General features: G+C 44.7%; 2 protein-coding genes across 2 annotated transcripts; both read left to right on the top strand.

Annotated features, from left to right (window-relative positions):
* Positions 1-240: 240 nt before the first annotated feature.
* Positions 241-10,995, top strand: isca1 (iron-sulfur cluster assembly 1). Its single transcript, XM_036936547.2, has 4 exons — positions 241-385; positions 3,178-3,231; positions 4,343-4,448; positions 8,313-10,995. The coding sequence occupies exons 1-4, from the start codon at positions 287-289 to the stop codon at positions 8,459-8,461; spliced, it is 408 nt and encodes a 135-aa protein (XP_036792442.1). The 5' UTR covers positions 241-286; the 3' UTR covers positions 8,462-10,995.
* A 559-nt stretch (positions 10,996-11,554) lies between these two features.
* On the top strand, positions 11,555-25,481 carry LOC110536506 (uncharacterized). Its single transcript, XM_036936549.2, has 4 exons — positions 11,555-11,769; positions 12,409-12,840; positions 18,859-18,955; positions 21,513-25,481. The coding sequence occupies exons 1-4, from the start codon at positions 11,713-11,715 to the stop codon at positions 21,608-21,610; spliced, it is 684 nt and encodes a 227-aa protein (XP_036792444.1). The 5' UTR covers positions 11,555-11,712; the 3' UTR covers positions 21,611-25,481.
* The last annotated feature ends 812 nt before the right edge of the window (positions 25,482-26,293 follow it).

Genomic DNA, 26,293 nt, shown 5'->3' on the forward strand with positions numbered 1-26,293 from the left:
TCAAGGGGCTTTATTGGCATGGGAAACATGTGTTAACATTGTCAAAGCAAGTGAAGTAGATAATATACAAAAGTGAAATAAACAATAAAAATTAACAGTAAACATACAGAAGTTTCAAAAGAATAAAGACAATTACAAATGTCATATTATGTAAAAAATAGAGTGTTGTAACGACGTACAAATCTCTCACTACCATATTTGGTAGTGGGTGGAAACGCCCACCGGATACTTCACATTTATACAACCAGTGAACTATCTGAGTCATTGTTCCATCTGTGGTTCAGATATGTCATTACCGAACATGTCTGCCTCCATGGTGGCTAGGGCGACCGTCCGAGCAGTCAGTAAAAGAAAGATATTAGCCACTAGAGCGGCTTTAACGCTGGTAAGTGTGTAAAAAAATATATTATTTTCCTCTCCAAACACTTAAGTGTCGGTGAATATTGTTAAAACCGTTTACTCCGAAGTTACAGAAAGCTATATTACATGACAGCCAGCTCGCTATGTCGTCGTTTTTGGTGGCACTCATCATGTGTTAATTCAATTCTCATAATCCAAGTTAGCCGATTAAACTCAACGATTTACAATGGAGTTGATGACCGACTGGGGTGAATGGACTGGAGCTCCGACGTCACAAAATTACGGTTTATATATTTATTTCTGCATACAAACAAACTACTGATTTCAGCACCCAACGTTTTGCCCGCTGTTGTTTTGGTGCTGAAATGTCGTTTTTAATAGTTTCGGAGCTCCTGTCTGCCCACACTACCTGCTGTTTAATCCGCTAAATCCTTGCCTTCATTTCGGATTGAGGCTTTTCAAAAATGAGTGAGTGTGGTGGTGATTTGAGAACTGTGTTTTAACTAGGTAACATAGCTAATATCTCTAGCCAGCGAGCCAGTGATTAGGAATACACTAGTTTTTATCTATAGCTACAGTAGCTACCTAAAGGACGTTTGTCACTCATGTCCAATGACACAGAAAGCTACTTCCGGGCCCGATGAGAAGGGAGCAGCACAGTTACTTACATGAAATGTTAAGCAGCTTGTTAACATCAACTGTCTGCAGGCACGGGGTTTTGGAGATAAAGGCCTCTGTGGCGTTGTGATAAAGTAGCTCAGCTCACTGTAGTTGCTGTTGGATAGCCCAGTCCCTCTGTCGAGTTGACCCAAACTGCTGTTGTGACAGAACAATGACAACAACACGGTTATGGGACAAAACGTCAAGAAACATTAACAACTTAGAATGGACTTGTGATTATATGAGCTCATAGGGATGCAAACCGTTATTACCTATTTGGTGTAGAGCTGTTAGGTGACCAACTAATTTAAATGTCACGATTATCTGAGTTTGTCGCGACAGATGTAGCCAATTGAATACCCTATCATTATAGAATATGCATTTAAATGCATATTCAAATAGCAATGTCTGCCTATGCTACACATTGTCTCAATAACATTTTCTATTTGTAATACCATCAAACACCAAGTTAGTCGCAGGCTACCTCATTTCCAAAATAGGCCACCACTCATCATGCCTACTAGTTCTTTACATTTTACTGGTAAAACGTCCCAACTGAATCTCCATGTCAATCTTCTGATCTCAATCCATTTCATGGGAATATGTGTTTAGGTCTTCTTAAATAACCTTTTCTTGTGTTTTGTTTCAATCAACGCGTATGTTCTGCCTAGTGGTGTCCGCTCAGAGTTTTGGGCGCTTGAGAAAGAAAATGTGACTATTCTGCTCCAGCTAACCATCCTAAAATGTAATTAGAAATTAGGTGTGTTTTGGTGTTAATGTTATAGACCTACTATACTATTATAGTGAACAAAAATATAAACGCATCTTGTCAAGTTTTGGTTTCATGGAGCTGAAATAAAAGATCCCAGAAATGTTCCATAACAACAAAAAGCTTATTTCTCTCAAATGTTGTGGACAAATGTGTTTTCATCCCTGTTAGTGAGCATTTCTCCTTCGCCAAGATAATCCATCCCCCTCACAGGTGTTGCATATCAAGAAGCTGATTGAACAGCATGATCATTACACAGGTGCACCTTGTGCTAGGGACTTTTTTTTTTTTTCACAACACAATGCCACATATGTCTCAAGTTTCGAGGTAGGTGTGCAATTGGCCTTGCCAGAATTGTTGCCATAAAAGGTTCAATTCTCTACCATAAGCCACCTCCAATGTAGTTTTTGAGAATTTGGCAGTACGTCCAACTGGCCTCACTACCGTAGACCACGTGTAACCACGCCAACCCAGGACCTCCACATCTGGCTTCTTCACCTGCGGGATCATCAGAGACCAGCCACCTAGACAGCTGATGAAACAACCAAAGAATTTCTACAAAAACTTTGTAGAACCTGTCTCAGGGAAGCTCATCGTCCTCAGCGGGGTCTTGACCTGACTGCAGTTCGGTGTCGTAACCGGCTTTAAGTGGTCAAATGCTCACCTTCGATGGCCGCTGGCAGGCTGGAGAAGTGTGCTCTTCACAGATGAATCCCGGTTTCAACTGGACTGGGATGATGGCAGATGATGTGTATGGCATCATGTGGGCGAGTGGTTTGCCGATGTTAACGTTGTGAACAGAGTGCCCCATTGTGGTGGGGTTATGGTATGGGAAGGCTTAAGCTACGGACACGACTGCATTTCATCGAAGGCAATTGAATGCACGGACATACCGTGACGAGATCCTGAGGCCCATTGTCGTGCCATTCAGCCACTGCCATCAACTCGTGTTTCGGAATGATAACGCAAGGCCCTCTGTGTGAAGGGGATGTGTCACGCTGCATGAGGCAAATGGTGGTCACACCAGATACTGACTGGTTTTCTGATCCACTCCCCTACTTTTTTTTTTAAGGTATCTGTGACCATCAGGTGTATATCTGTATTCCCAGTCATGTGAAATCCATAGATTAGGGCCCTATTTATTTAAATTGACTGATTTCCTTATGAACTGTTTGTCAGTAAAATCAATGAAATTGTTGCATTTTATATTTGTGTTGACTGGTGTTTGTGACAGTGTTGTGGTTATACTACAATGGGATGTAAGGAGTTGAATTCTCAGATTAGCCATATATCTGGTACCAGAGATTCCTAGAGTTGCCGTAGGAAGATTGTGCGTATGATACTGTAATGGACTGTGTCGTCGACCCCTCTGGTCTCTCTCTCTCCAGACCCCATCTGCTGTGAATAGGATCAGGAACTTACTCGAGGATAAACCAGAATACGTGAGTATCCCTCCAACCTAACCCAGGAATCTCCAACTCTCCTGGAGACCTCCTTTTTAGAGCATGCTTTTGTTCCGGGCCTAGCGCTGTGTCCAGATTGGTCTGAAGGTGGTGTTATGGGTAGTGGTCTGAAGGTGGGTGTGAGGGGTTATGGGTAGTGGTATAATGGTGGTTGTGTTGTGTCTAGCTTGGTCTGAAGGTGGGTGTGAGGGGTTTATGGGTAGTGGTATAATGGTGGTTGTGTTGTGTCTAGCTTGGTCTGAAGGTGGGTGTGAGGGGTTATGGGTAGTGGTATAATGGTGGTTGTGTTGTGTCTAGCTTGGTCTGAAGGTGGGTGTGAGGGGTTATGGGTAGTGGTATAATGGTGGTTGTGTTCCAGATTGGTCTGAAGGTGGGTGTGAGGGGTTATGGGTAGTGGTATAATGGTGGTTGTGTTCCAGATTGGTCTGAAGGTGGGTGTGAGGTGTTATGGGTAGTGGTATAATGGTGGTTGTGTTCCAGATTGGTCTGAAGGTGGGTGTGAGGGGTTATGGGTAGTGGTATAATGGTGTTTGTGTTCCAGATTGGTCTGAAGGTGGGTGTGAGGGGTTATGGGTAGTGGTATAATGGTGGTTGTGTTCCAGATTGGTCTGAAGGTGGGTGTGAGGGGTTATGGGTAGTGGTATAATGGTGGTTGTGTTCCAGATTGGTCTGAAGGTGGGTGTGAGGGGTTATGGGTAGTGGTATAATGGTGGTTGTGTTCCAGATTGGTCTGAAGGTGGGTGTGAGGTGTTATGGGTAGTGGTATAATGGTGGTTGTGTTCCAGATTGGTCTGAAGGTGGGTGTGAGGGGTTATGGGTAGTGGTATAATGGTGTTTGTGTTCCAGATTGGTCTGAAGGTGGGTGTGAGGGGTTATGGGTAGTGGTATAATGGTGGTTGTGTTCCAGATTGGTCTGAAGGTGGGTGTGAGGGGTTATGGGTAGTGGTATAATGGTGGTTGTGTTCCAGATTGGTCTGAAGGTGGGTGTGAGGGGTTATGGGTAGTGGTATAATGGTGGTTGTGTTCCAGATTGGTCTGAAGGTGGGTGTGAGGGGTTATGGGTAGTGGTATAATGGTGGTTGTGTTCCAGATTGGTCTGAAGGTGGGTGTGAGGACACGGGGCTGTAACGGTATGACCTACACTCTGGACTTCACCAAGCAGAAAGATCAGGCTGATGAGGAGGTGCTGCAGGACGGTGAGCAAACACCATTATCCTAAATGACATTATCCCAACTTTATCCTAAATGACATTATCCCAACGGTATCTTAATATTTAGAGTTGCATCCTTGTTGGACCACTTTGGAAAACCGTGAATGTTGTTGAGTTATCCTCATCTTGTCAGATGTTTTTATTTAATCTACAATCTAAATGAAATCCTCAACATTATGTTGAAATGTTCTCCTTAACATGATAAGTGATTTATTATTATTGCTGTAAAATACTGTTGTGGTTTTACTGTAATGTTACAATGTCTCAGTGCGCTCCTAATGTTGCTGTAAAATACTGAGTTGTGGTTTTACTGTAATGTTACAATGTCTCCTAATGTAGCTGTAAAATATTTTATCCTTTTTAAAAAGCAGTGTATTGAGTTACAGACAAACTAGGTTTTGATTGTAAGGGATGGAAACAAAATCATCTGTATTATGTTTTTTAAAAACATTTTCACCATAAACACCCAGCTGTTAATGCTCCAATGTTGCCGTGGGCCTCTGCTCCCTCTGATCAATGTTGCCGCGGGCCTCTGATCAATGTTGCCGCGGGCCTCTGCTCCCTCTGATCAATGTTGCCGCGGGCCTCTGATCAATGTTGCCGCGGGCCTCTGCTCCCTCTGCTCAATGTTGCCGTGGGCCTCTGCTCCCTCTGATCAAAGTTGCCGCGGGCCTCTGCTCCCTCTGCTCAATGTTGCCGCGGGCCTCTGCTCCCTCTGCTCAATGTTGCCGCCGGCCTCTGCTCCCTCTGCTCAATGTTGCCTTAGACCTCTGCTCAATGTTGCCGTGGGCCTCTGCTCCCTCTGCTCAATGTTGCCGCCGGCCTCTGCTCCCTCTGCTCAATGTTGCCTTAGACCTCTGCTCAATGTTGCCGTGGGCCTCTGCTCCCTCTGCTCAATGTTGCCGCGGGCCTCTGCTCCCTCTGCTCAATGTTGCCGTGGGCCTCTGCTCCCTCTGCTCAATGTTGCCGTGGGCCTCTGCTCCCTCTGATCAATGTTGCCGTGGGCCTCTGCTCCCTCTGATCAATGTTGCCGCGGGCCTCTGATCAATGTTGCCGCGGGCCTCTGCTCCCTCTGCTCAATGTTGCCGTGGGCCTCTGCTCCCTCTGATCAAAGTTGCCGCGGGCCTCTGCTCCCTCTGCTCAATGTTGCCGCGGGCCTCTGCTCCCTCTGCTCAATGTTGCCGCCGGCCTCTGCTCCCTCTGCTCAATGTTGCCTTAGACCTCTGCTCAATGTTGCCGTGGGCCTCTGCTCCCTCTGCTCAATGTTGCCGCCGGCCTCTGCTCCCTCTGCTCAATGTTGCCTTAGACCTCTGCTCAATGTTGCCGTGGGCCTCTGCTCCCTCTGCTCAATGTTGCCGCGGGCCTCTGCTCCCTCTGCTCAATGTTGCCGTGGGCCTCTGCTCCCTCTGCTCAATGTTGCCGTGGGCCTCTGCTCCCTCTGATCAATGTTGCCGCGGGCCTCTGCTCCCTCTGATCAATGTTCTTTGACGTCAAGGTGCTACACATAGGATTGTTTAGGGTTTTTGAGTTGTAATTTCAGAATCTTTAATATATCTGCAGTAATTCTTGAATAATAGTGTTACTCGGTGTTGTCATTGCCTGGAATAGTAACCTATTGATTTCTCTCACCGGAGTGGAATCTGTCAAAATGGGGATGCTGTTCTGGCTTTGGAAATCACTTGTAGAATTTTTGCAACCAGGAAATGATTCATTGTTTGTTCAATTTTAGTTTATGAGAGAGAACCAGCCCTGACTCGTGTAGGGAATCATTTCACCGTCTCTAAATAGCAACAAAAACAAACAGTTTGAAGCTTTTTAAAAAAAAATTATCACCAGCTTCTAACATCTGTTTAAAAAAACATTTTAAAAACATGTAAATGCTATTGAAAATATTCCACAGCGATTTAGATGGTACAATGCTGCGCTTGAAATGTGAAGAAATAAGTTCAGCAACATTTGAAGGTGACCATTCTGATCTGTTGCATCAGACTCATTTTCTTTTTAACATTTTAAACAGGGGTTGTGCAGGGTAGGTAGTCTGCGGGGTAGGTAGTCTGCGGGGTAGGTAGTCTGCGGGGTAGGTAGTCTACTTTCTGCATTCAGAAAGTATTCAGACCCCTTGACTTTTTCCACATTTTGTTACGTTACAGCCTTATTCTAAAATGGATTCAAGATGTTTTTATCTCATCAATCTACACACAATACCCCATAATGACAAACCGAAAACAAGTTTCTAGAAATGTTCAAATGTATTAAATAAAATACAGATACCTTATTTGCATTCAGACCCTTTGCTATGAGACTGGAGATTGAGCTCAGGTGCATCCTGTTTCCATTGATCATCCTTGATGTTTCTACAACTTGATTGGAGTCCACTTGTGGTAAATTCAATTGATTGGACATGATTTGGAAAGGCACACACCTGTCTATATAAGATCCCACAGGTGACAGTGCATGTCAGCAAAAACCAAGCCCTGAGGTCAACGGAGTTGTCTGTAGAGCTCTGAGACAGGATTGTGTCGAGGCACAAATCTGGGGAAGGGTACCAACACATTTCTGCAGCATTGAAAGTCCCCAAGAACACAGTGGCCTCCATTCTTAAATTGAAGAAGTTTGGAACCACCAAGACTCTTCCTAGAGCTGGCCGCCTGGCCAAACGGAGCAATCGGGGGAGAAGGGCCTTGGTCAGGGAGGTGACCAAGAACCCGATGGTCACTCTGAGAGAGCTCTAGAGTTCCTCTGTGGAGATGGGAGAAACTTCCAGAAGGATAACCATCTCTGCATAACTCCACCAACCAGGCCTTTATGGTAGAGTGGCCAGACGGAAGCCACTCCTCAGTGGGGATGTTTTTCAGCAGAAGAGACTGCGAGAGACTAGTCAGGATCGAGGGGAAAGATGAACGGAGCAAAGTACAGAGAGATCTTTGATGAAAACCTGCTCCAGAGCGCTCAGGACCTCCGACTGGGGCGACGGTTCATCTTCCAACAGGACAACGACCCTAAACACACAGCCAAGACAACGCAGGAGTGGCTTCGGGACAAGTCTCTGAATGTCCTTGAGTGGCCCAGCCAGAACCTGATCAAACATCTCTGGAGAGACCTGAAAATAGCTGTGCAGCAAAGCTCACCATCCAACCTGACAGAGTTTGAGAGGATCTGCGGAGAATGTTTTTATGCTTTGTCATTATGGGGTTTAGTAAAGAATATTTTTTTTTTGTGGGGGGTACAATTGAATCCATTTAAAAAAAAAAGGCTGTAACGTAAAGAGGTGTAGAAAAAGTCCATGGCTCTGAGTACTTTCCGAATGTCCTGTTTTGTAGCGCTTATGATGTGAATAAATCGTTCAGCTACGTTTTAAGCTAAACGTTCTGATCTGTTGCATCAGACACTGCTTTAAAAGAATGTTTTACAAAATGTAGCCTGGGCCTGCTGGTTGTATGAATTAGGGATCTATCATCTCACAACTGTCCCAGAGTCTGTTTCGGAATAGGCCGTTTTTTCTTCATCGTCATCATCGGTTAAGAAGAAGAAGGAGGATCTCGTTGCGTCCTTGACTTGAATGTTCTGTTTTAATATAAATTACCATATTCGAAAGGTGATCTGTCATTCTGAGCACCGTTGGTGGACGCCCTAATCCGCTTACTCACCCAATGCATCATGGGTACATTTTAAAATGCTGCTGGGCATAATGTCCGGCGGACACATTTTCCTGACGGAAACCTTGGCACAGCAGAGTGTGTTGTGTTGTGTTTTAAAAAGGTCTTTGAGGAAACGATTAGGAAATAATTTTACATTTAATGTCACGCATTAACTTCGACAGCCCTAATAATTATTAGTCCTCTCCTGCAGGTGTGCGTGTATTTATAGAGAAGAAGGCCCAGCTCACTCTGCTGGGGACCGAGATGGACTTTGTGGAGTCCAAGCTATCCAGTGAGTTTGTCTTCAACAACCCCAACATCAAGGGCACCTGCGGCTGTGGAGAGAGCTTCAACATGTGAGAGGGCTTCCTGCTGAGGCCTGGTCTCCCTACACAGCCAAACGTCATCCTCGCCACCCACAAACCCCCACTCACACACACCTCCCAACCCTCTCACACACACACACACACCTCCCAACCCTCTCACACACACCTCCCAACCCTCTCTCACACACACACACACACACCTCCCAACCCTCTCTCACACACACACACACACCTTACCTGGAGGCCTGGGAGTGAAGTGAATAAAGGCCTGATAAAGACAACGTGAGACGTGAGAGAAGGAGTGAGACGTGAGAGGAGGAGTGAGACAGACATGGATGTTTCTGTGCTGCTACAGAACAGGATGAGTTGTCTTCCTGTTGCTGTGGGTCTTGTGATGGTGTACTGTAGGGCTAATATAATCTAAACACTGGGCTGTGACATGCTGAGCTCCCTAAAACTACATCTACCATGAATCTAAACACTGGCTGTGACATGCTGAGCCCCCTAAAACTACATCTACCATGAATCTAAACACTGGGCTGTGACATGCTGAGCCCCCTAAAACTACATCTACCATGAATCTAAACACTGGGCTGTGACATGCTGAGCCCCCTAAAACTACATCTACCATGAATCTAAACACTGGGCTGTGACATGCTGAGCCCCCTAAAACTACATCTACCATGAATCTAAACACTGGGCTGTGACATGCTGAGCCCCCTAAAACTACATCTACCATGAATCTAAACACTGGGCTGTGACATGCTGAGCCCTTAACCTTGTTACATAGACATGCATGTGGTTCTGGTAGTAACCATAGACACAGTACCTGAGAGACTTGGAGAGCTGCCGAAGTAAAGGAAACACCAATATATAGTGTCTCAATAGGGCGTTGGGCCTCCACCAATCAGAACAGCTTCAGTCCATCTTGGCATGCATTCTACAAGTGTCTGGAACTCTATTGGAGGGATGAGACGCCATTCTTCCACGAGAAATTCCATCATTTTGTGTTTTGTTGTTGATGGTGGTGAAAAACTCTCAGGTGTCGCTCCAGAATGTCCCGTAAGTGTTCAATTGGGTTGAGATCTGGTGACAGAGACGTCCACGGCATATGGTTTACATCGTTTTCATGCTCATCAAACCATTCAGTGACCACTGCCATCCACAGGGCATGAAACTAATGGCTCACCCAAAATTTGTATACGTGACCCTAAGCATGATGGGATGTTAATTACTGAATTTAACTCAGGAACCACGCTTGTGTGGAAACACCTGCTTTCAATATACTTTGTTTCCCTAATTTACTCCAGTGTTCCCATTATTTTAGTAGTTACCTGTAGGTTGAATACAGTCACATAAAGACAGGACTTGTTGGGCGTGTTTGATGGGTAATGCTAAAGTCAGCGACTGTAGACGAGTCGAGGAAGCAGCATGACATTGTTTCCTGAGAGAGAAATGGAGGTCTGTGACCGCCTCAATAGTGCTGCCCATGCTATCTCAATTTTAAAGTAGTCCATTTTATTAATTGGCTGGGGCCTCCCAAGTGGCGCAACGGTGCCAAGACTGTGCAAAGCTGTCATCAAGGCAAAGGGTGGCTATTTTGAAGAATCTCAAATATTAAAATATATTCTGATTTGTTGAACACTTTTTTTTTTGGTTACTACATGATTCTATGTGTTATTTCATAGTTTTGATGTCTTCACTATTATTCTACAATGTAGAAAATAGTAAAAAATAAAGGCAAACCCTTGAATGAGTAGGTGTTCTAGAACCCTGGAATGAGTAGGTGTTCTAAAACCCCTGGAATGAGTAGGTGTTCTAGAACCCTGGAATGAGTAGGTGTTCTAGAACCCTGGAATGAGTAGGTGTTCTAGAACCCTGGAATGAGTAGGTGTTCTAGAACCCTGGAATGAGTAGGTGTTCTAAGACTTTTGACCGGTGGTGTGTATATATGTGTGTGTATATAGGCCTATAAAGAATGAACTGAGTGTACAAAACATTAGGAACACCTTCCTAATATTGAGCTGCACCTCCTTTTGCCCTCAGAACAGCCTCAATTCATTGGGACGTGGACTCTACAAGGTGTTGAAAGCATTCCACAGGGATACTGGCCCATGTTGACTCCAATGATTCCCACAGTTGTGTCAAGTTGGCTGGATGTCCTTTGGGTGGTGGACCATTCTTATTACACACAGGAAACTGCTGAGTGTGAAAAACCCAGCAGCGTTGCAGTTCTTGACACAAACCGGTGCGCCTGGCACCTTCTACCATACCCTGTTCAAAGGCGCTTAAATATTTTGTGTTGCCCATTCGTCCTCTGAATGATTAAAAATCCTTCTTTAACCTGTCACCTCCCCTTCATCTACACTGATTTTGAAGTGGATTTAGTGACCTCAATAAGGGATCATAGCTTTCACCTGGATTCACCTGGTCAGTCTGTCATGGAAAGAGCAGGTGTACTTAATGTTTTGTACACTCAAAACACAGGCTGTGTGCTGTGAATACTACAGATATGTAACTAGTGTACAGTTGGTGACTCGTCGACGAGAATAAATATATTTTAAATCTGTGGTTACACTCCTTGTCATTTCTACTGTTTCTGTCTCAGTAAAACATGGTATGGATCATTAAGGGTTGTGTTGTGAAGCGAATGATCATTTCTGTTGTGATGATTTATTTTGAAGTTTTGGTTAGATTTCTATTGTGTAGTGAGTGATAGTGAGATGATATCAGGGTTGTGTAGTGAGTAATAGTGAGATGATTTCAGGGTTGTGTAGTGAGTGATAGTGAGATAATATCAGGGTTGTGTAGTGAGTAATAGTGAGATGATTTCAGGGTTGTGTAGTGAGTGATAGTGAGATGATATCAGGGTTGTGTAGTGACATAGTGAGATGATTTCAGGGTTGTGTAGTGACATAGTGAGATGATTTCAGGGTTGTGTAGTGACATAGTGAGATGATTTCAGGGTTGTGTAGTGACATAGTGAGATGATTTCAGGGTTGTGTATTGACTGATAGTTAGCTAGAATTATTATTTTGTTTTTGTCCTCTGTAATTGTTATGAAACAATTATTTATAGCCAAATGTTCAAGTATCGGTCACTGTAATGTATCCACTAGTCAAGGTCTGATCCCAAAGGACGTCGTCACTTCAGGTCACTATTACATCAGAAGGGACGCTTCCTGTTGTTATTATGACATCACCTCCAGGACCGTTAGCAGAGTCAGTGGGTTTACTGTATGCAATGTTTTTAAATGTTCTGCCCGAGTCACTACTGAGATGAATCATGGGAAACCGACGGAGGAAGAGAGGGCGAGAACACAAAGATTTTTACGGGATTAAGGTAGGTAACCATGGAATTATGTCAATGTCATTTATTCAACTGGAAACTCGGGAAGATGAAAAAAAGATATATTAAAAAATGAGGTCAAATCATCACGCGGCATGAAACAATTGTCAAGTCCCTGCTTGACTAGGTGAGCAGGCTTTGTATTTCGTCAAACAATATTTGTGTGCCACGTCATCGACTGCAGTCGGGCATCCGCTTGCTGTATCGTGTGGTTAGCTGATGTTAACCTATACAGGAGTTGTCAGATGTTGAGACGGTAAAACAGTCCAGGGTTGACGTGTTCCGTCCTCATGGCTCCTCCTGGGGTGTAATTCAGCAGGGACCAAACATTGTTTTCCGTTGCAAAACGTTTCACTGAGGTTTCCACTAATGAAAACAACCCTGGGGTGTATTCATTAGTCAATTCCGTTGCAAAACGTTTGGTCTGGTGCAAAACTTTTCCAATATAAACTGTTTACTCCAAATGGAAAATGTTTTTCAATGAAAACAACATGAGTTTCTAATGGAAACATCCGCGTAGGTCCCGCTCTGTTTCACGTCGTTTGCTTCCGTTTGGTTCCTGGAGTAAACCGTACACAGTTTCTATTGCAAAACGTTTTGCAGAGGAATCTAATGAATACACCCCTGTTTCAGATCTCTGAGCTGCTGACCCAACTGGCTGTGAGAACCACACCCCCTAATGGGCCCCTCCCCCATAACATCAGCCTCCTCCCCTCCTTCACCCTCCCCGCAGTCCGAGAAACGACCGCCACCACCCGCTCCAAGGCCCAGCTCCCAGAATGCATCACGAGACTCTCAGACACCCAGTGTCGGAAGTGGTACCACCAGAGACCAGCCACGCCCTTCTCCGCCTCTACCCCCACCCCAGCCCTTAACCCTAGGCCTGCCCCCAACACCCCGGGACACACCACTGGTCTCGCCTCCACCAATAGCAGCCAACCAAGGAGCGAGAGACCCAGCCTGGTTTCCCCTGATTTGTTTTTCCTACCCTATCTTGCGGCATGGAGGACTGCGAAGAGCTGTGATTCGCTGTCATTGGTGAGGGATCTGTTCCAGAAGGGTGAGGTATGTAATGTTGAGGGGAGGCTGTTATTGCTCCGGGTGAAACGAGCCTGCCCCAGGTTAAGGTGACTCAAATTGGGTTTTGCTCCTAGCAGAACTCGGCTAGACGAAGGGAATGTCTGTGCCTCGCATCACTGAAAAACACCTTAGCGGCAATATTATTGTTTGTCCCTCTTGAGACGTCGTAGCAACAACATATCCAGTACACACTTCCTTAAAATAGTTTGAATGAGTCTAAGGTAAATCAAGACATTTTAAATAAATGTTTGCTTTTGCCGAGGTGGTCTTCGTTGAGCAATTTTGCTGTCGTATTTCTCAAATAAAAAAATGTGCACGAAAACTGGTCGTTGAATGACAACAGGTGGAGAAAAGAGAAAAAAACCTGCCCAACACGTCATCATAATGTATGCGCAAACTGTTGACTGGGAGGCAGGCACAGTGGTAGTTTGACTGGGAGGCAGGCACAGTGGTAGTTTGACTGGGAGGCAGACACAGTGGTAGTTTGACTGGGAGGCAGACACAGTGGTAGTTTGACTGGGAGGCAGCCACAGTGGTAGTTTGACTGGGAGGCAGACACAGTGGTAGTTTGACTGGGAGGCAGGCACAGTGGTAGATTGACTGGGAGGCAGACACAGTGGTAGTTTGACTGGGAGGCAGCCACAGTGGTAGTTTGACTGGGAGGCAGACACAGTGGTAGATTGACTGGGAGGCAGACACAGTGGTAGTTTGACTGGGAGGCAGGCACAGTGGTAGTTTGACTGGGAGGCAGACACAGTGGTAGTTTGACTGGGAGGCAGACACAGTGGTAGTTTGACTGGGAGGCAGGCACAGTGGTAGTTTAACTGGGAGGCAGACACAGTGGTAGTTTGACTGGGAGGCAGGCACAGTGGTAGATTGACTGGGAGGCAGACACAGTGGTAGTTTGACTGGGAGGCAGCCACAGTGGTAGTTTGACTGGGAGGCAGACACAGTGGTAGATTGACTGGGAGGCAGACACAGTGGTAGTTTGACTGGGAGGCAGCCACAGTGGTAGTTTGACTGGGAGGCAGACACAGTGGTAGTTTGACTGGGAGGCAGACACAGTGGTAGTTTGACTGGGAGGCAGTGGTAGTTTGACTGGGAGGCAGTGGTAGATTGACTGGGAGGCAGACACAGTGGTAGTTTGACTGGGAGGCAGGCACAGTGGTAGATTGACTGGGAGGCAGACACAGTGGTAGTTTGACTGGGAGGCAGGCACAGTGGTAGTTTGACTGGGAGGCAGTGGTAGTTTGACTGGGAGGCAGGCACAGTGGTAGTTTGACTGGGAGGCAGACACAGTGGTAGTTTGACTGGGAGGCAGACACAGTGGTAGTTTGACTGGGAGGCAGGCACAGTGGTAGTTTGACTGGGAGGCAGTGGTAGTTTGACTGGGAGGCAGGCACAGTGGTAGTTTGACTGGGAGGCAGGCACAGTGGTAGTTTGACTGGGAGGCAGACACAGTGGTAGTTTGACTGGGAGGCAGTGGTAGTTTGACTGGGAGGCAGACACAGTGGTAGTTTGACTGGGAGGCAGACACAGTGGTCGTTTGACTGGGAGGCAGTGGTAGTTTGACTGGGAGGCAGACACAGTGGTAGTTTGACTGGGAGGCAGACACAGTGGTAGTTTGACTGGGAGGCAGTGGTAGTTTGACTGGGAGGCAGACACAGTGGTAGTTTGACTGGGAGGCAGTGGTAGTTTGACTGGGAGGCAGACACAGTGGTAGTTTGACTAGGAGGCAGTGGTAGTTTGACTGGGAGGCAGACACAGTGGTAGTTTGACTAGGAGGCAGTGGTAGTTTGACTGGGAGGCAGACACAGTGGTAGTTTTACTGGGAGGCAGACACAGTGGTAGTTTGACTGGGAGGCAGTGGTAGTTTGACTGGGAGGCAGGCACAGTGGTAGTTTGACTGGGAGGCAGACACAGTGGTAGTTTGACTGGGAGGCAGTGGTAGTTTGACTGGGAGGCAGTGGTAGTTTGACTGGGAGGCAGACACAGTGGTAGTTTGACTGGGAGGCAGTGGTAGTTTGACTGGGAGGCAGACACAGTGGTAGTTTGACTGGGAGGCAGGCACAGTGGTAGTTTGACTGGGAGGCAGGCACAGTGGTAGTTTGACTGGGAGGCAGGCACAGTGGTAGTTTGACTAGGAGGCAGGCACAGTGGTAGTTTGACTGGGAGGCAGTGGTAGTTTGACTGGGAGGCCGTGGTAGTTTGACTGGGAGGCAGACACTGTGGTAGTTTGACTGGGAGGCTGACACAGTGGTAGTTTGACTGGGAGGCAGTGGTAGTTTGACTGGGAGGCAGTGGTAGTTTGACTGGGAGGCAGGCACAGTGGTAGTTTGACTGGGAGGCAGGCACAGTGGTAGTTTGACTGGGAGGCAGACACAGTGGTAGTTTGACTGGGAGGCAGTGGTAGTTTGACTGGGAGGCAGTGGTAGTTTGACTGGGAGGCAGACACAGTGGTAGTTTGACTGGGAGGCAGTGGTAGTTTGACTGGGAGGCAGTGGTAGTTTGACTGGGAGGCAGACACAGTGGTAGTTTGACTGGGAGGCAGCCACAGTGGTAGTTTGACTAGGAGGCAGGCACAGTGGTAGTTTGACTGGGAGGCAGGCACAGTGGTAGTTTGACTGGGAGGCAGGCACAGTGGTAGTTTGACTGGGAGGCAGTGGTAGTTTGACTGGGAGGCAGGCACAGTGGCAGTTTGACTGGGAGGCAGGCACAGTGGTAGTTTGACTGGGAGGCAGTGGTAGTTTGACTGGGAGGCAGGCACAGTGGTAGTTTGACTGGGAGGCAGGCACAGTGGTAGTTTGACTGGGAGGCAGTGGTAGTTTGACTGGGAGGCAGGCACAGTGGCAGTTTGAGCATGTACATCTTGGCGGGGGGGGGGGGGTGCATGCCAGCAAAGCCACAACACTAAGAAATACATGAATTGCACTATAATGGTGACAAACGGTGCCCACAAACTGTTAGGGCCTAGATGAAGCTGTCCCAACACCTTACCACTGCTACACCTGGCTATCAGCAGAGTCCCAACACCTTACCACTGTTACATCTTGCTATCAGCAGAGTCCCAACACCTTACCACTGTCACACCTGGTTATCAGCAGAGTCCCAACACCTTACCACTGTTACACCTGGCTATCAGCGGTGGCAGTGAAACAGTTCATTCAGCCTCATTTACTGCTTTTTAAAAGAACACAGCTGATATGGCTGACTTGCTTAAACAAATGTTGTTTCTACTGACAATTGAGATGCACAAACTATGGCATAAGGGAACGACAAGCGGATAAGAGACAATCCGTCATTTAGAATAAGACATTAATGAGCGAGCTAGGATGGACGTAGTCAATATTACTATTTGTTCATGTACAATGACAGAATTCTTAGTGTTCTCCCTGTACACCAAGTCAAAACCGTAGGATAAATAAACGGACCATATAAGCAAACCATGAAAGTTCTTAAAATATTCTATTACATTTATCTAAAATAGGCTATAGGCTACATGTGCACCACCAAGTCAGAACAGTAGGCGAAATTTAAGAGGTGTAAATTGACCAAATTATTAGGGTGATGTAAATGGGCTACTAACAGCTTACTACACAACATACACTTAGTATTACTTTCTTGGCTACAGTATACATATCTCCCTGGCATGTTACATATTTTTAGAAGCAGCATTCAAGGCATTTTTGGACTCACCTTGTTGTGCTGTGCTCAATTGAACAGGAAGGTGGTGCGGCGGTCATTCGTGGTCAAATTTTCTCATCAAAGTTTGGCATTCTTTGGATTTCTGTTGCTTTCAAGACAACTGGGAACTCGGGGGGGGGGGGGGGGGCGTTGGGAGGGGGACAAGGTCAAATCAGGAAAAAGGCCACAGTTCCCAACTTACAATTCCGAGTTGGATGCCCATTCAAAAAATAATAATTGCCAGTCTGAGCTCGTTTTTTCCGATGAGCACCGATACGTTTTATCTATAAATTCTCTTTATTATTTCTCTTCATATGACAAGGATTAAAAATTATTTGCCAGTAGATTGTCAACTTGATCCATGATGATGCTAGCTAAGACTTTGAAAGTATAAAAGTTGACATGATCAGTACAATCAAAGCTACTGTAGATATAACGTGATTTGATGTCATTCTATCTGTGACCAATGACCTTGAGCTTTCTTGGATGGGCACTTCTAATGTAAGTCTATGGCAGCACCCAATGGGGCTTGAATTTTTAGAAGCTCTACCCTTAGGCATGGCAGTGACGTAGTGTCCCCATGAGTGACAGAACACTGAGCCAATCATGGCGCAACTAGAGAACATTACCAACCCCTACACTCTGTATTTTTCACTGGCTGCCTCTCCACCACAGAAAGCACTGAGCTAAGCTGAAACACCTGCATCTTGGAGCTGCCTTACTCAAGAAAGCAATAAAGAGACCCTGTTTGTATGGAGGCTTTATTAACTAAATACATTTATATATTTTTTTACATTGTTTGCAAACTGATGTGAGAAGTATTAATGCCAAAATAACATGCAAAACAGGCAACCCCCGCCACAAAAATGTATTTTGTTTTTATTTAGCGAACAATGTGGGGCTCACAACTGAATGACAGGTCGCCAATGAGCATGTGACAGGCTTCAGCGTTGATTAAGGCCCCAGGCCTTCCACTGGTTAGTGTTGATTAAGGCCCCAGGCCTTCCACTGGTTAGTGTTGATTTAAGGCCCCAGGCCTTCCACTGGTTAGTGTTGATTTAAGGCCCCAGGCCTTCCACTGGTTAGTGTTGATTAAGGCCCCGGGCCTTCCACTGGTTAGTGTTGATTAAGGCCCCAGGCCTTCCACTGGTTAGTGTTGATTAAGGCCCCGGGCCTTCCACTGGTTAGCGTTGATTAAGGCCCCAGGCCTTCCACTGGTTAGTGTTGATTTAAGGCCCCAGGCCTTCCACTGGTTAGTGTTGATTAAGGCCCCAGGTCTTCCACTGGTTAGCGTTGATTAAGGCCCCGGGCCTTTACCGCGTGGAGCCAGGTGCCCAGTTTTGGCTGATGGCGAATTCGGCTCAATACAAAAGTGATGTGGGTCACGTGGAGTAATGAGTAGGATTTTTTTTTGTGATTGCTGTTGATTAAAAAAAAGGCTTTGATCTGACTTCCCAATGAAAACTATTTTGAAAATTGTAACATATTTTATGGAAGATGTTTCTGGACGATGCACCATGCTGCCTTGTTGACAACATGACCGAGCCGCAGATTACTGTTGTATTTAATAAGCAGATTACTGTTCTATATGTGAAGCAGATTACTGTTCTATTTGAGAAGCAGATTACTGTTCTATTTGAGAAGCAGATTACTGTTCTATTTGAGAAGCAGATTACTGTTCTATATGTGAAGCAGATTACTGTTCTATTTGAGAAGCAGATTACTGTTCTATTTGAGAAGCAGATTACTGTTCTATTTGAGAAGCAGATTACTGTTCTATTTGAGAAGCAGATTACTGTTCTATTTGAGAAGCAGATTACTGTTCAATTTGAGAAGCAGATTATTGTTCTATATGTGAAGCAGATTACTGTTCTATTTGAGAAGCAGATTACTGTTCTATTTGAGAAGCAGATTACTGTTCTATATGTGAAGCAGATTACTGTTCTATTTGAGAAGCAGATTACTGTTCTATATGTGAAGCAGATTACTGTTCTATATGTGAAGCAGATTACTGTTCTATTTGAGAAGCAGATTACTGTTCTATATGTGAAGCAGATTACTGTTCTATTTGAGAAGCAGATTACTGTTCTATATGTGAAGCAGATTACTGTTCTATTTGAGAAGCAGATTACTGTTCTATTTGAGAAGCAGATTACTGTTCTATTTGAGAAGCAGATTACTGTTCTATGCTCCTCCTTCACTGCTTTTTCCAGATCAAGTCATGGGCTTAAACCTGGTACCCTTAACTCCCTCGCTGTCTCCGGTAGGACCAACCTTCAACTTTTTAAATTCTCAAATAAATCCAATCAATCCATTCAGGTGTGTCCAGACATCCTGGGGTTGAAGGAGAACCAGAGACCTGCAGCCTGGATCAAGGATACAGCAGTAGCAGCACAACGCATGGCGATAGAACCTGGTAAGCCCAACATGGCACCAAGTGTTTTCAAGTGGGGTGAAAATGTTGCTGTTTTGAAAGTGTATTTCCTGCCATTTTACACACATTACACCACCGCATACGGTATCTAAATTACATGTTCACAGTTCCATAAGGTGCAGTTTTATTATATTTTAAAATAATTTTGTTTAAAATGCTTGCATGTGTTACTTGATGTGGAATAGAGTTCCATGTAGTCATGTCTCTATGTAGTACTGTGGAATAGAGTTCCATGTAGTCATGGCTCTATGTAGTACTGTGGAATAGAGTTCCATGTAGTCATGGCTCTATGTAGTACTGTGGAATAGAGTTCCATGTAGTCATGGCTCTATGTAGTACTGTGGAATAGAGTTCCATGTAGTCATGTCTCTATGTAGTACTGTGGAATAGAGTTCCATGTAGTCATGGCTCTATGTAGTACTGTGGAATAGAGTTCCATGTAGTAATGGCTCTATGTAGTACTGTGGAATAGAGTTCCATGTAGTCATGTCTCTATGTAGTACTGTGGAATAGAGTTCCATGTAGTCATGGCTCTATGTAGTACTGTGGAATAGAGTTCCATGTAGTCATGTCTCTATGTAGTACTGTGGAATAGAGTTCCATGTAGTCATGTCTCTATGTAGTACTGTGGAATAGAGTTCCATGTAGTCATGTCTCTATGTAGTACTGTGTTTCCCAGAGTCTGTTCTGGATTTGGGGACTGTGAAGAGACCTCTTGTGGCATGTCTTGTGGGATATGCATGGGTGTCTGAGCTGTGTGCTAGTCGTTTGAACAGACACCTCAGTGCATCTCAACCTCTAAGACATGGGTCTATGCATTTATGTAAACAGGTAGAGTATCTCATGATAAGATGTAGATCACACTATCTACCTAAAGAAATGTCATCTGTATTTTTCGTAGCTGTCTACATATCACCACAGAGCGATGCTGGCACTAAATGAGCTGTGTAGGGCCATAAGCAAACAGGAAACCACTCATCCCGAGGCGGCGCCTCCTAGTGGTTGGAGACTTTAATGCAGGGAAACTTAAATCAGTTTTACCTCATTTCTACCAGCATGTTAAATGTGCAACCAGAGGTCCAAAAAAATAATTCAAGACCACCTTTACTTCACACACAGAGATGTGTACAAAGCTCTCCCTCTCCCTGAATTTGGTAAATCTGACCAAATCAAATGTATTTATATAGCCCTTCGTACATCAGCTGATATTTCAAAGTGCTGTACAGAAACCCAGCCTAAAACCCCAAACAGCAAGCAATGCAGGTGTAGAAGCACGGTGGCTAGGAAAAACTCTGAGGCTCTGAGGCGTGGCCTGTCCTCTTCTGGCTGTGCCGGGTGGAGATTATAACAGAACATGGCCAAGATGTTCAAATGTTCATAAATGACCAGCAGGGTCAAATAATAATAATCATGTCGTTGCACTTCATGATTGTGTCCCACTTGTTGTTGATTCTTCACAAAAAAATACAGTTTTATATCTTTATGTTTGAAGCCTGAAATGTGGCAAAAGGTCGCAAAGTTCAAGGGGGCCGAATACTTTCGCAAGGCACTGTATATATATATATATATATATATATATGTAGTATAGCAGGCGAAAACCTGAGGAAAATCAAACCAGGAAGTGCTGTTTTTCCTGAAAGCTCTCTGTTCCATTGGATGCCTTGCCTCCATTTAAAGGGATATCAACCAGACATAGTTTTAGGCTTTTATTTTGAAAAATGAGCTAGAAAGATAACATCACGTCAGTGGATAGCTGGGTGTTCGCAGAGTTTTGCTTGCGCAACAGAGTGGGGCAGCCATTGTCTCTCCCTCTCCTATTGAAAAAGTGACCGTCCCGGTTGATATATTATCGATGATATATTTTAAAAACAACCTGAGGATTGATTATAAAAAAACGTTTGACATGTTTCTGTGGGCATTACGGATATTACTTGGAATTTTGGTCTGCGATGTTGTGACCGCTCGAGCCTGTGGATTTCTGAACATAACGCGCCAAACAAATGGAGGTATTTTGGATATAAAAATAATCTTTATGGAACAAAAGGAACATTTATTGTGTAACTGGGAGTTTCGTGAGCGCAAACATCCGAAGATCATCAAAGGTAAGCGATTTAATCTATTGCTTTTCTGACTTTCGTGACCAATCTACTTGGCTGCTAGTGTTTGTAATATTTTGTCTACCAAGAGAGATGTCCTTACATAAACGCTTGGTATGCTTTCGCCGAAAAGCTGTATTGAAATCTGACACACGCCAGGTGGATTAACAACAAGCTAAGCTGTGTTTTGCTATGTTGCACTTGTGATTTCATGAAAATTAAATATTTTTAGTAATTTGATTTGAATTTGGCGCGCTGCAATTCAGAGGATGTTGATGAAAATGATCCCGCTAAAGGGATGGGTGCGTCAAGAAGTTAATCCGTGTTGAATTCAGTCTGTAACACAGCAAAATGTGGAATAAGTCAAGGAGTGTGAAATACACTCTGAAGACACTGTATGAATGTCAATCAACCAACCAACCAATCAATGTACTGTGTTCCAGGTGTGACTAGCGTGCATTACTTCGAGGACCTGAGGGACCTGCAGAGGAAGTTGTTCAGGGGGATCCTGTGGATGTCCAGCAGGGGTCGCGACCTTTGAGCTGGGTGAACATGACAACCTCTCCAGGACTTTATACACCATCAGCCTCAAACGCACCTCCCACAACACCTCCCTCCTCTGCTCCCCCACCATCACGCCTCACTCCTTTGCTCCCCCCACACCTCCCTCCTCTGCTCCCCCCCACAACCCTACCTGAAAGACATTTAATAAAAATATTATGTAAATGCCCTAAAACGTAAATATACATTATCTGATTTAAATATAACATTTTCTGATTGAAATATAACATTATCTGATTTAAATATAACATTTTCTGATTTAAATATAACATTATCTGATTTAAATATACATTATCTGATGAAATTGCTTTAGAAAGGGGCACAAGACAGGGATGTCCTCTCTCCCCTCTTCTGTTTGCACTGGTAATTGAACCACATGCAGAAAGAATTAGACAGGACCCACATGCAACAGGTATTGGGAGAGTGTTAGAACATAACGAACAAAATTACAGTTAACAAAAATGGCCGCTTAAACCAGTATAAACTCATGTATAGAATGTATTATACCAGAGACAAAATTCACAACATCTACAGCACAACGGCAGAGTTATGTCTCAAGTGTAAGCATTATTTTCACTCTGTCGTTTTAGGTTAGTATTGCGGAGTAACTACAATGTCATTGATCCATCCACAGTTTTCTCCTATCACAGCCAATAAACTCTGTAACTATTTTAAAGTCACCATTGGCCTCATGGTAACTAGCTGAGTGGTTTCCTTAGGAAGGATGCCTTTATCTTTGTAGTGACTGGGTGTATTGATACACCATTGTCATGACGTTGGCCTGTGGGTAAGGTTTACCCTCGACCTGCATGGCAAGCGGTACCGGAGTGCCAAGTTGAGGACAAAAAGGCTTCTCGACAGTTTTTACCCCCAAGCCAAAAGACTCAGGACTATTTGCATTGTTTCCCCCCCCAACCCCTCTTTTACGCTGCTGCTACTCTCGGCTCATCTTATACAATGGGGCAAAAAAGTATTTAGTCAGCCACCAATTGTGCAAGTTCTCCCACTTAAAAAGATGAGAGAGGCCTGTAATTTTCATCATAGGTACACTTCAACTATGACAGACAAAATGAGGAAAAAAAATCCAGAAAATCACATTGTAGGATTTTTAATGAATTTATTGTCATATATGCATAGTCACTTTAACCATACCCACATGTACTACCTCAATAAGCCTGACTAACAGGTGTCTGTATATACCCACATGTACTACCTCAATAAGCCTGACTAACAGGTGTCTGTATATAGCTTTGCTACTCTTTTTTCAAATGTATTTTTACTGTTGTTTTATTTCTTTACTTAACTACACACACACACACATATACCTTTTTTCCCCACACCATTGGTTAGAGCCTGTAAGTAAGCATTTCACTGTAAGGTCTACCTGTTGTATTCGGCGCACGTGACAAATAAACTTTGATTTGATTTGACCCTCTCACCCTTTACCATTTACCCTCTAAACTCTACCCGCTACCCTTTACCCACTACCATCCACTCTTTACCCACTACCCTTTACCCACTACCATCCACCCTTTACCCACTACCATCCACCCTTTACCCACTACCCTTTACCTACTACCATCTACCCTTTAAATGCTACCCTTTACCAAATTCCCTTCACCCGCTTCTCTTTACCCACAACCCTCTGCCCGCTGCCCTCTAACCACTACCCTTTACCCACTAACCTTTAAACTCAACCCTCTACCCTTTACCCGGTACCATCTACACATTACCCTCTACCCTTTACCTGGTACCATCTACACATTACCCTCTACCATTTACCTGGTACCATCTACACATTACCCTCTACCATTTACCTGGTACCATCTACACATTACCCTCTACCCTTTACCCGGTACCATCTACACATTACCCTCTACCCTTTACCCAGTACCATCTACACATTACCCTCTACCCTTTACCCGGTACCATCTACACATTACCCTCTACCCTTTACCCGGTACCATCTACCATTTACCCACCTCCCTTTACCCACTACCATTTACCCGCTACCCTCTACCATTTACCCACCTCCCTTTACCCGCTACCCTCTACCATTTACCCACCTCCCTTTACCCGAATCCCTCTACCATATACCCACCTCCCTTTACCTGAATCCCTCTACCATTTACTCACTTCCCTTTACCTGCTACCATTTACCATATACCCACCTCCCTTTACCCACATTACCCGCTACCCTCTACCATTTACCCGCTACCCTCTTACTATTGTTTACCTTCCTCCTACTACCCGCTTCCCTCTACCCTTTACATGCTACCCGCTACAGCAACCCTTTATCCACTGCACTTTACCCTCTAAAATGTTCCCTCTACCCTTTAAGCGCTTCCATTTACATGCCTTGCAACAGTATTCAGCCCCTTGGCGTTTTTCCTATTTTGTTGCGTTACAACCTGTAATTTAAATAGATTTTTATTTGGATTTAATGTAGTGGACATACACAAAATAGTGAAATGAAAAAAATTACTTGTTTCAATTGTTTTTAAATATATCACAAATGGAAAAGTAGTGTTTTTTTTTTTTGCTTGTTTCAAAATATTACAAAAAAAATCCAAATGAAAAGTGGTGCGTACATATTTATTCACCCCCTTTGCTATGAAGCCCCTAAATAAGATCTGGTGCAACCAATTACCTTCAGAAGTCACAGAATTAGTTAAATAAAGTCCACCTGTGGGCAATCTAGGTGTCACATGATCTGTCACCTGTTCTGAAAGGCCCCAGAGTCTGCAACACCACCAAGCAAGCGGTACCATGAAGACCAAGGAGCTCTCCAAACAGGTCAGGGGCAAAGTTGTGGAGAAGTACAGATCAGGGTTGGGTTATAAAAAAATATACAAAAGTTTGAACATCCCACGGAGCACCATTAAATCCATTATTTAAAAAATGCTAAGAATATGGCACCACAACAAACCTGCCAAGAGAGGGCCGCCCACCAAAACTCACGGACCAGGCAAGGAGGGCATTAATCAGAGAGGCAACAAAGAGACCAAAGATAACCCTGAAGGAGCTGCAAAGCTCCACAGCGGAGATTGGAGTATCTGTCCATATTACCACTTCAAGTCGTACACTCCACAGTGCTGGGCTTTACGGAAGAGTGGCAAGAAAAAAAGCCATTGCTTAAAGAAAAAAAAAAAAAGCGTTTGCCAAAAGGCATGTGGGAGACTCCCCAAACATCTGGATGAAGGTTATCTGGTTAGATGAGAGTAAAATTGAGCTTTTTGGCCATCAAGGTAAACGCTATGTCTGGCACAAACCCAACACCTCTCATCACCCCGAGATCATCATCCCCACAGTGAAGCATGGTGGTGGCAGCATCATGTTGTGGGGATGTTTTTCATCGGCAGGGAAACTAGTCAGTACTGAAGGAATGATGGATGGGGCTAAATAAAGGGACATTCTTGAGGGAAAACTGTTCCAGTCTTCCAGAGATATGAGACTGGGACGGAGGTTCACCTTCCAGCAGGACAATGACCCTAAGCATCCAGCTAAAGCAACACTCGAGTGGTTTAAGGGGAAACATTTAAATGTCTTGGAATGACCTACTTAAAGCCCAGACCTCAATCCAATTGAGAATCTGTGGTATGACTTAAAGATTACTGTACACCAGCAGGAACCCATCAAACTTGGAGGAGCTGGAGCAGTTTTAAGCTTGGCTCGATGTGCCAAGCTTATAGAGACATATCCCAAGAGACTTGCAGCAGGAATTGCTGCAAAAGGTGGCTCTACAAAGTATTGGCTTTAGGGGGGTGAATAGTTATGCACACTCAAGTTTTCAGTTTTTTTGGTCTTATTTCGTGTTTGTTTCACAAGAAAAAATATTTTGCATCTTCAAAGTGGTAGGCATGTTGTGAAAATCAAATGATGCAAACACCCCAAAAACTATTTTAATTGTAGGTTGTAAGGCAACAAAATAGGAAAAATGCCAAGGGAGGTGAATACTTTCTCAAGGCACTGCACCATCTACCACCCGCTACCCTCTACCATTTGGGCTCCCGAGTGGCGCAGCGGTCTAAGACAGGCTGCAGTACCTGGTTCGAATCCAGGCTGCATCACATCCGGCCGTGATTGGGAGTCCCATAGTGCGGCGCACATTTGGCCCAGCGTTTGGCCCAGCGTCATCCTGGTTTGGCCGGAGGTAGGCCGTCATTGTAAATAAACGTTTGTTCTTAACTGACTTGCCTAGTTGTTAAATAAAGGTTACATTTAAAATATTAATAATTTGACCTGCATGTCCTGATCCCATCTGGTGTGGATGGACAATATCAACATGTTCGCGGATGGACAACCTTCAGGAAACAGGTACAGGCTTATAACATCACCAATGCCTTCACGGCAGATGGCTTGAATCTCGCAGAGCACTCCTGCCCGGTAAGTGTTCTACAGAAACAATATCCTCATCTACGAAGATTGCCTCTTCCTAACCTGGCCAGAGTAGCGCCACTTATCCTGATTGGGTCAGACCACCCACATCTCGTCACCCCGACGGAGCCTATACGAGCTGGACCAGAAGGAGGGCCCATTGCTGTCCATACATCCTTGGGTTGGGCTGTGCAAGGTCCATCCCATCTACTTCTCTCCACCCAAGCTGTACAGTCACAGTCCTCTTCACCAGAAGCAATCCAGATCCATTCCCCTGTGCAGCCAC

This window comes from Oncorhynchus mykiss, chromosome 11, assembly GCF_057628025.1.
Source record: "Oncorhynchus mykiss isolate SJ-2025 chromosome 11, ASM5762802v1, whole genome shotgun sequence".
Taxonomy (NCBI): domain Eukaryota; kingdom Metazoa; phylum Chordata; class Actinopteri; order Salmoniformes; family Salmonidae; genus Oncorhynchus; species Oncorhynchus mykiss.

What these genes read in the sequence shown, in the direction of transcription:
- isca1 (XM_036936547.2), top strand. Translation starts at nt 287, where the DNA reads ATGTCATTACCGAACATGTCTGCCTCCATGGTGGCTAGGGCGACCGTC. An exon ending in CTAGAGCGGCTTTAACGCTG is followed by an intron (nt 386 to 3,177) that starts GTAAGTGTGTAA and finishes CTCTCTCTCCAG; the next exon opens with ACCCCATCTGCTGTGAATAG. An exon ending in TCGAGGATAAACCAGAATAC is followed by an intron (nt 3,232 to 4,342) that starts GTGAGTATCCCT and finishes GTTGTGTTCCAG; the next exon opens with ATTGGTCTGAAGGTGGGTGT.
- LOC110536506 (XM_036936549.2), top strand. Translation starts at nt 11,713, where the DNA reads ATGGGAAACCGACGGAGGAAGAGAGGGCGAGAACACAAAGATTTTTAC. An exon ending in ATCTGTTCCAGAAGGGTGAG is followed by an intron (nt 12,841 to 18,858) that starts GTATGTAATGTT and finishes CAATCCATTCAG; the next exon opens with GTGTGTCCAGACATCCTGGG. An exon ending in ACGCATGGCGATAGAACCTG is followed by an intron (nt 18,956 to 21,512) that starts GTAAGCCCAACA and finishes ACTGTGTTCCAG; the next exon opens with GTGTGACTAGCGTGCATTAC.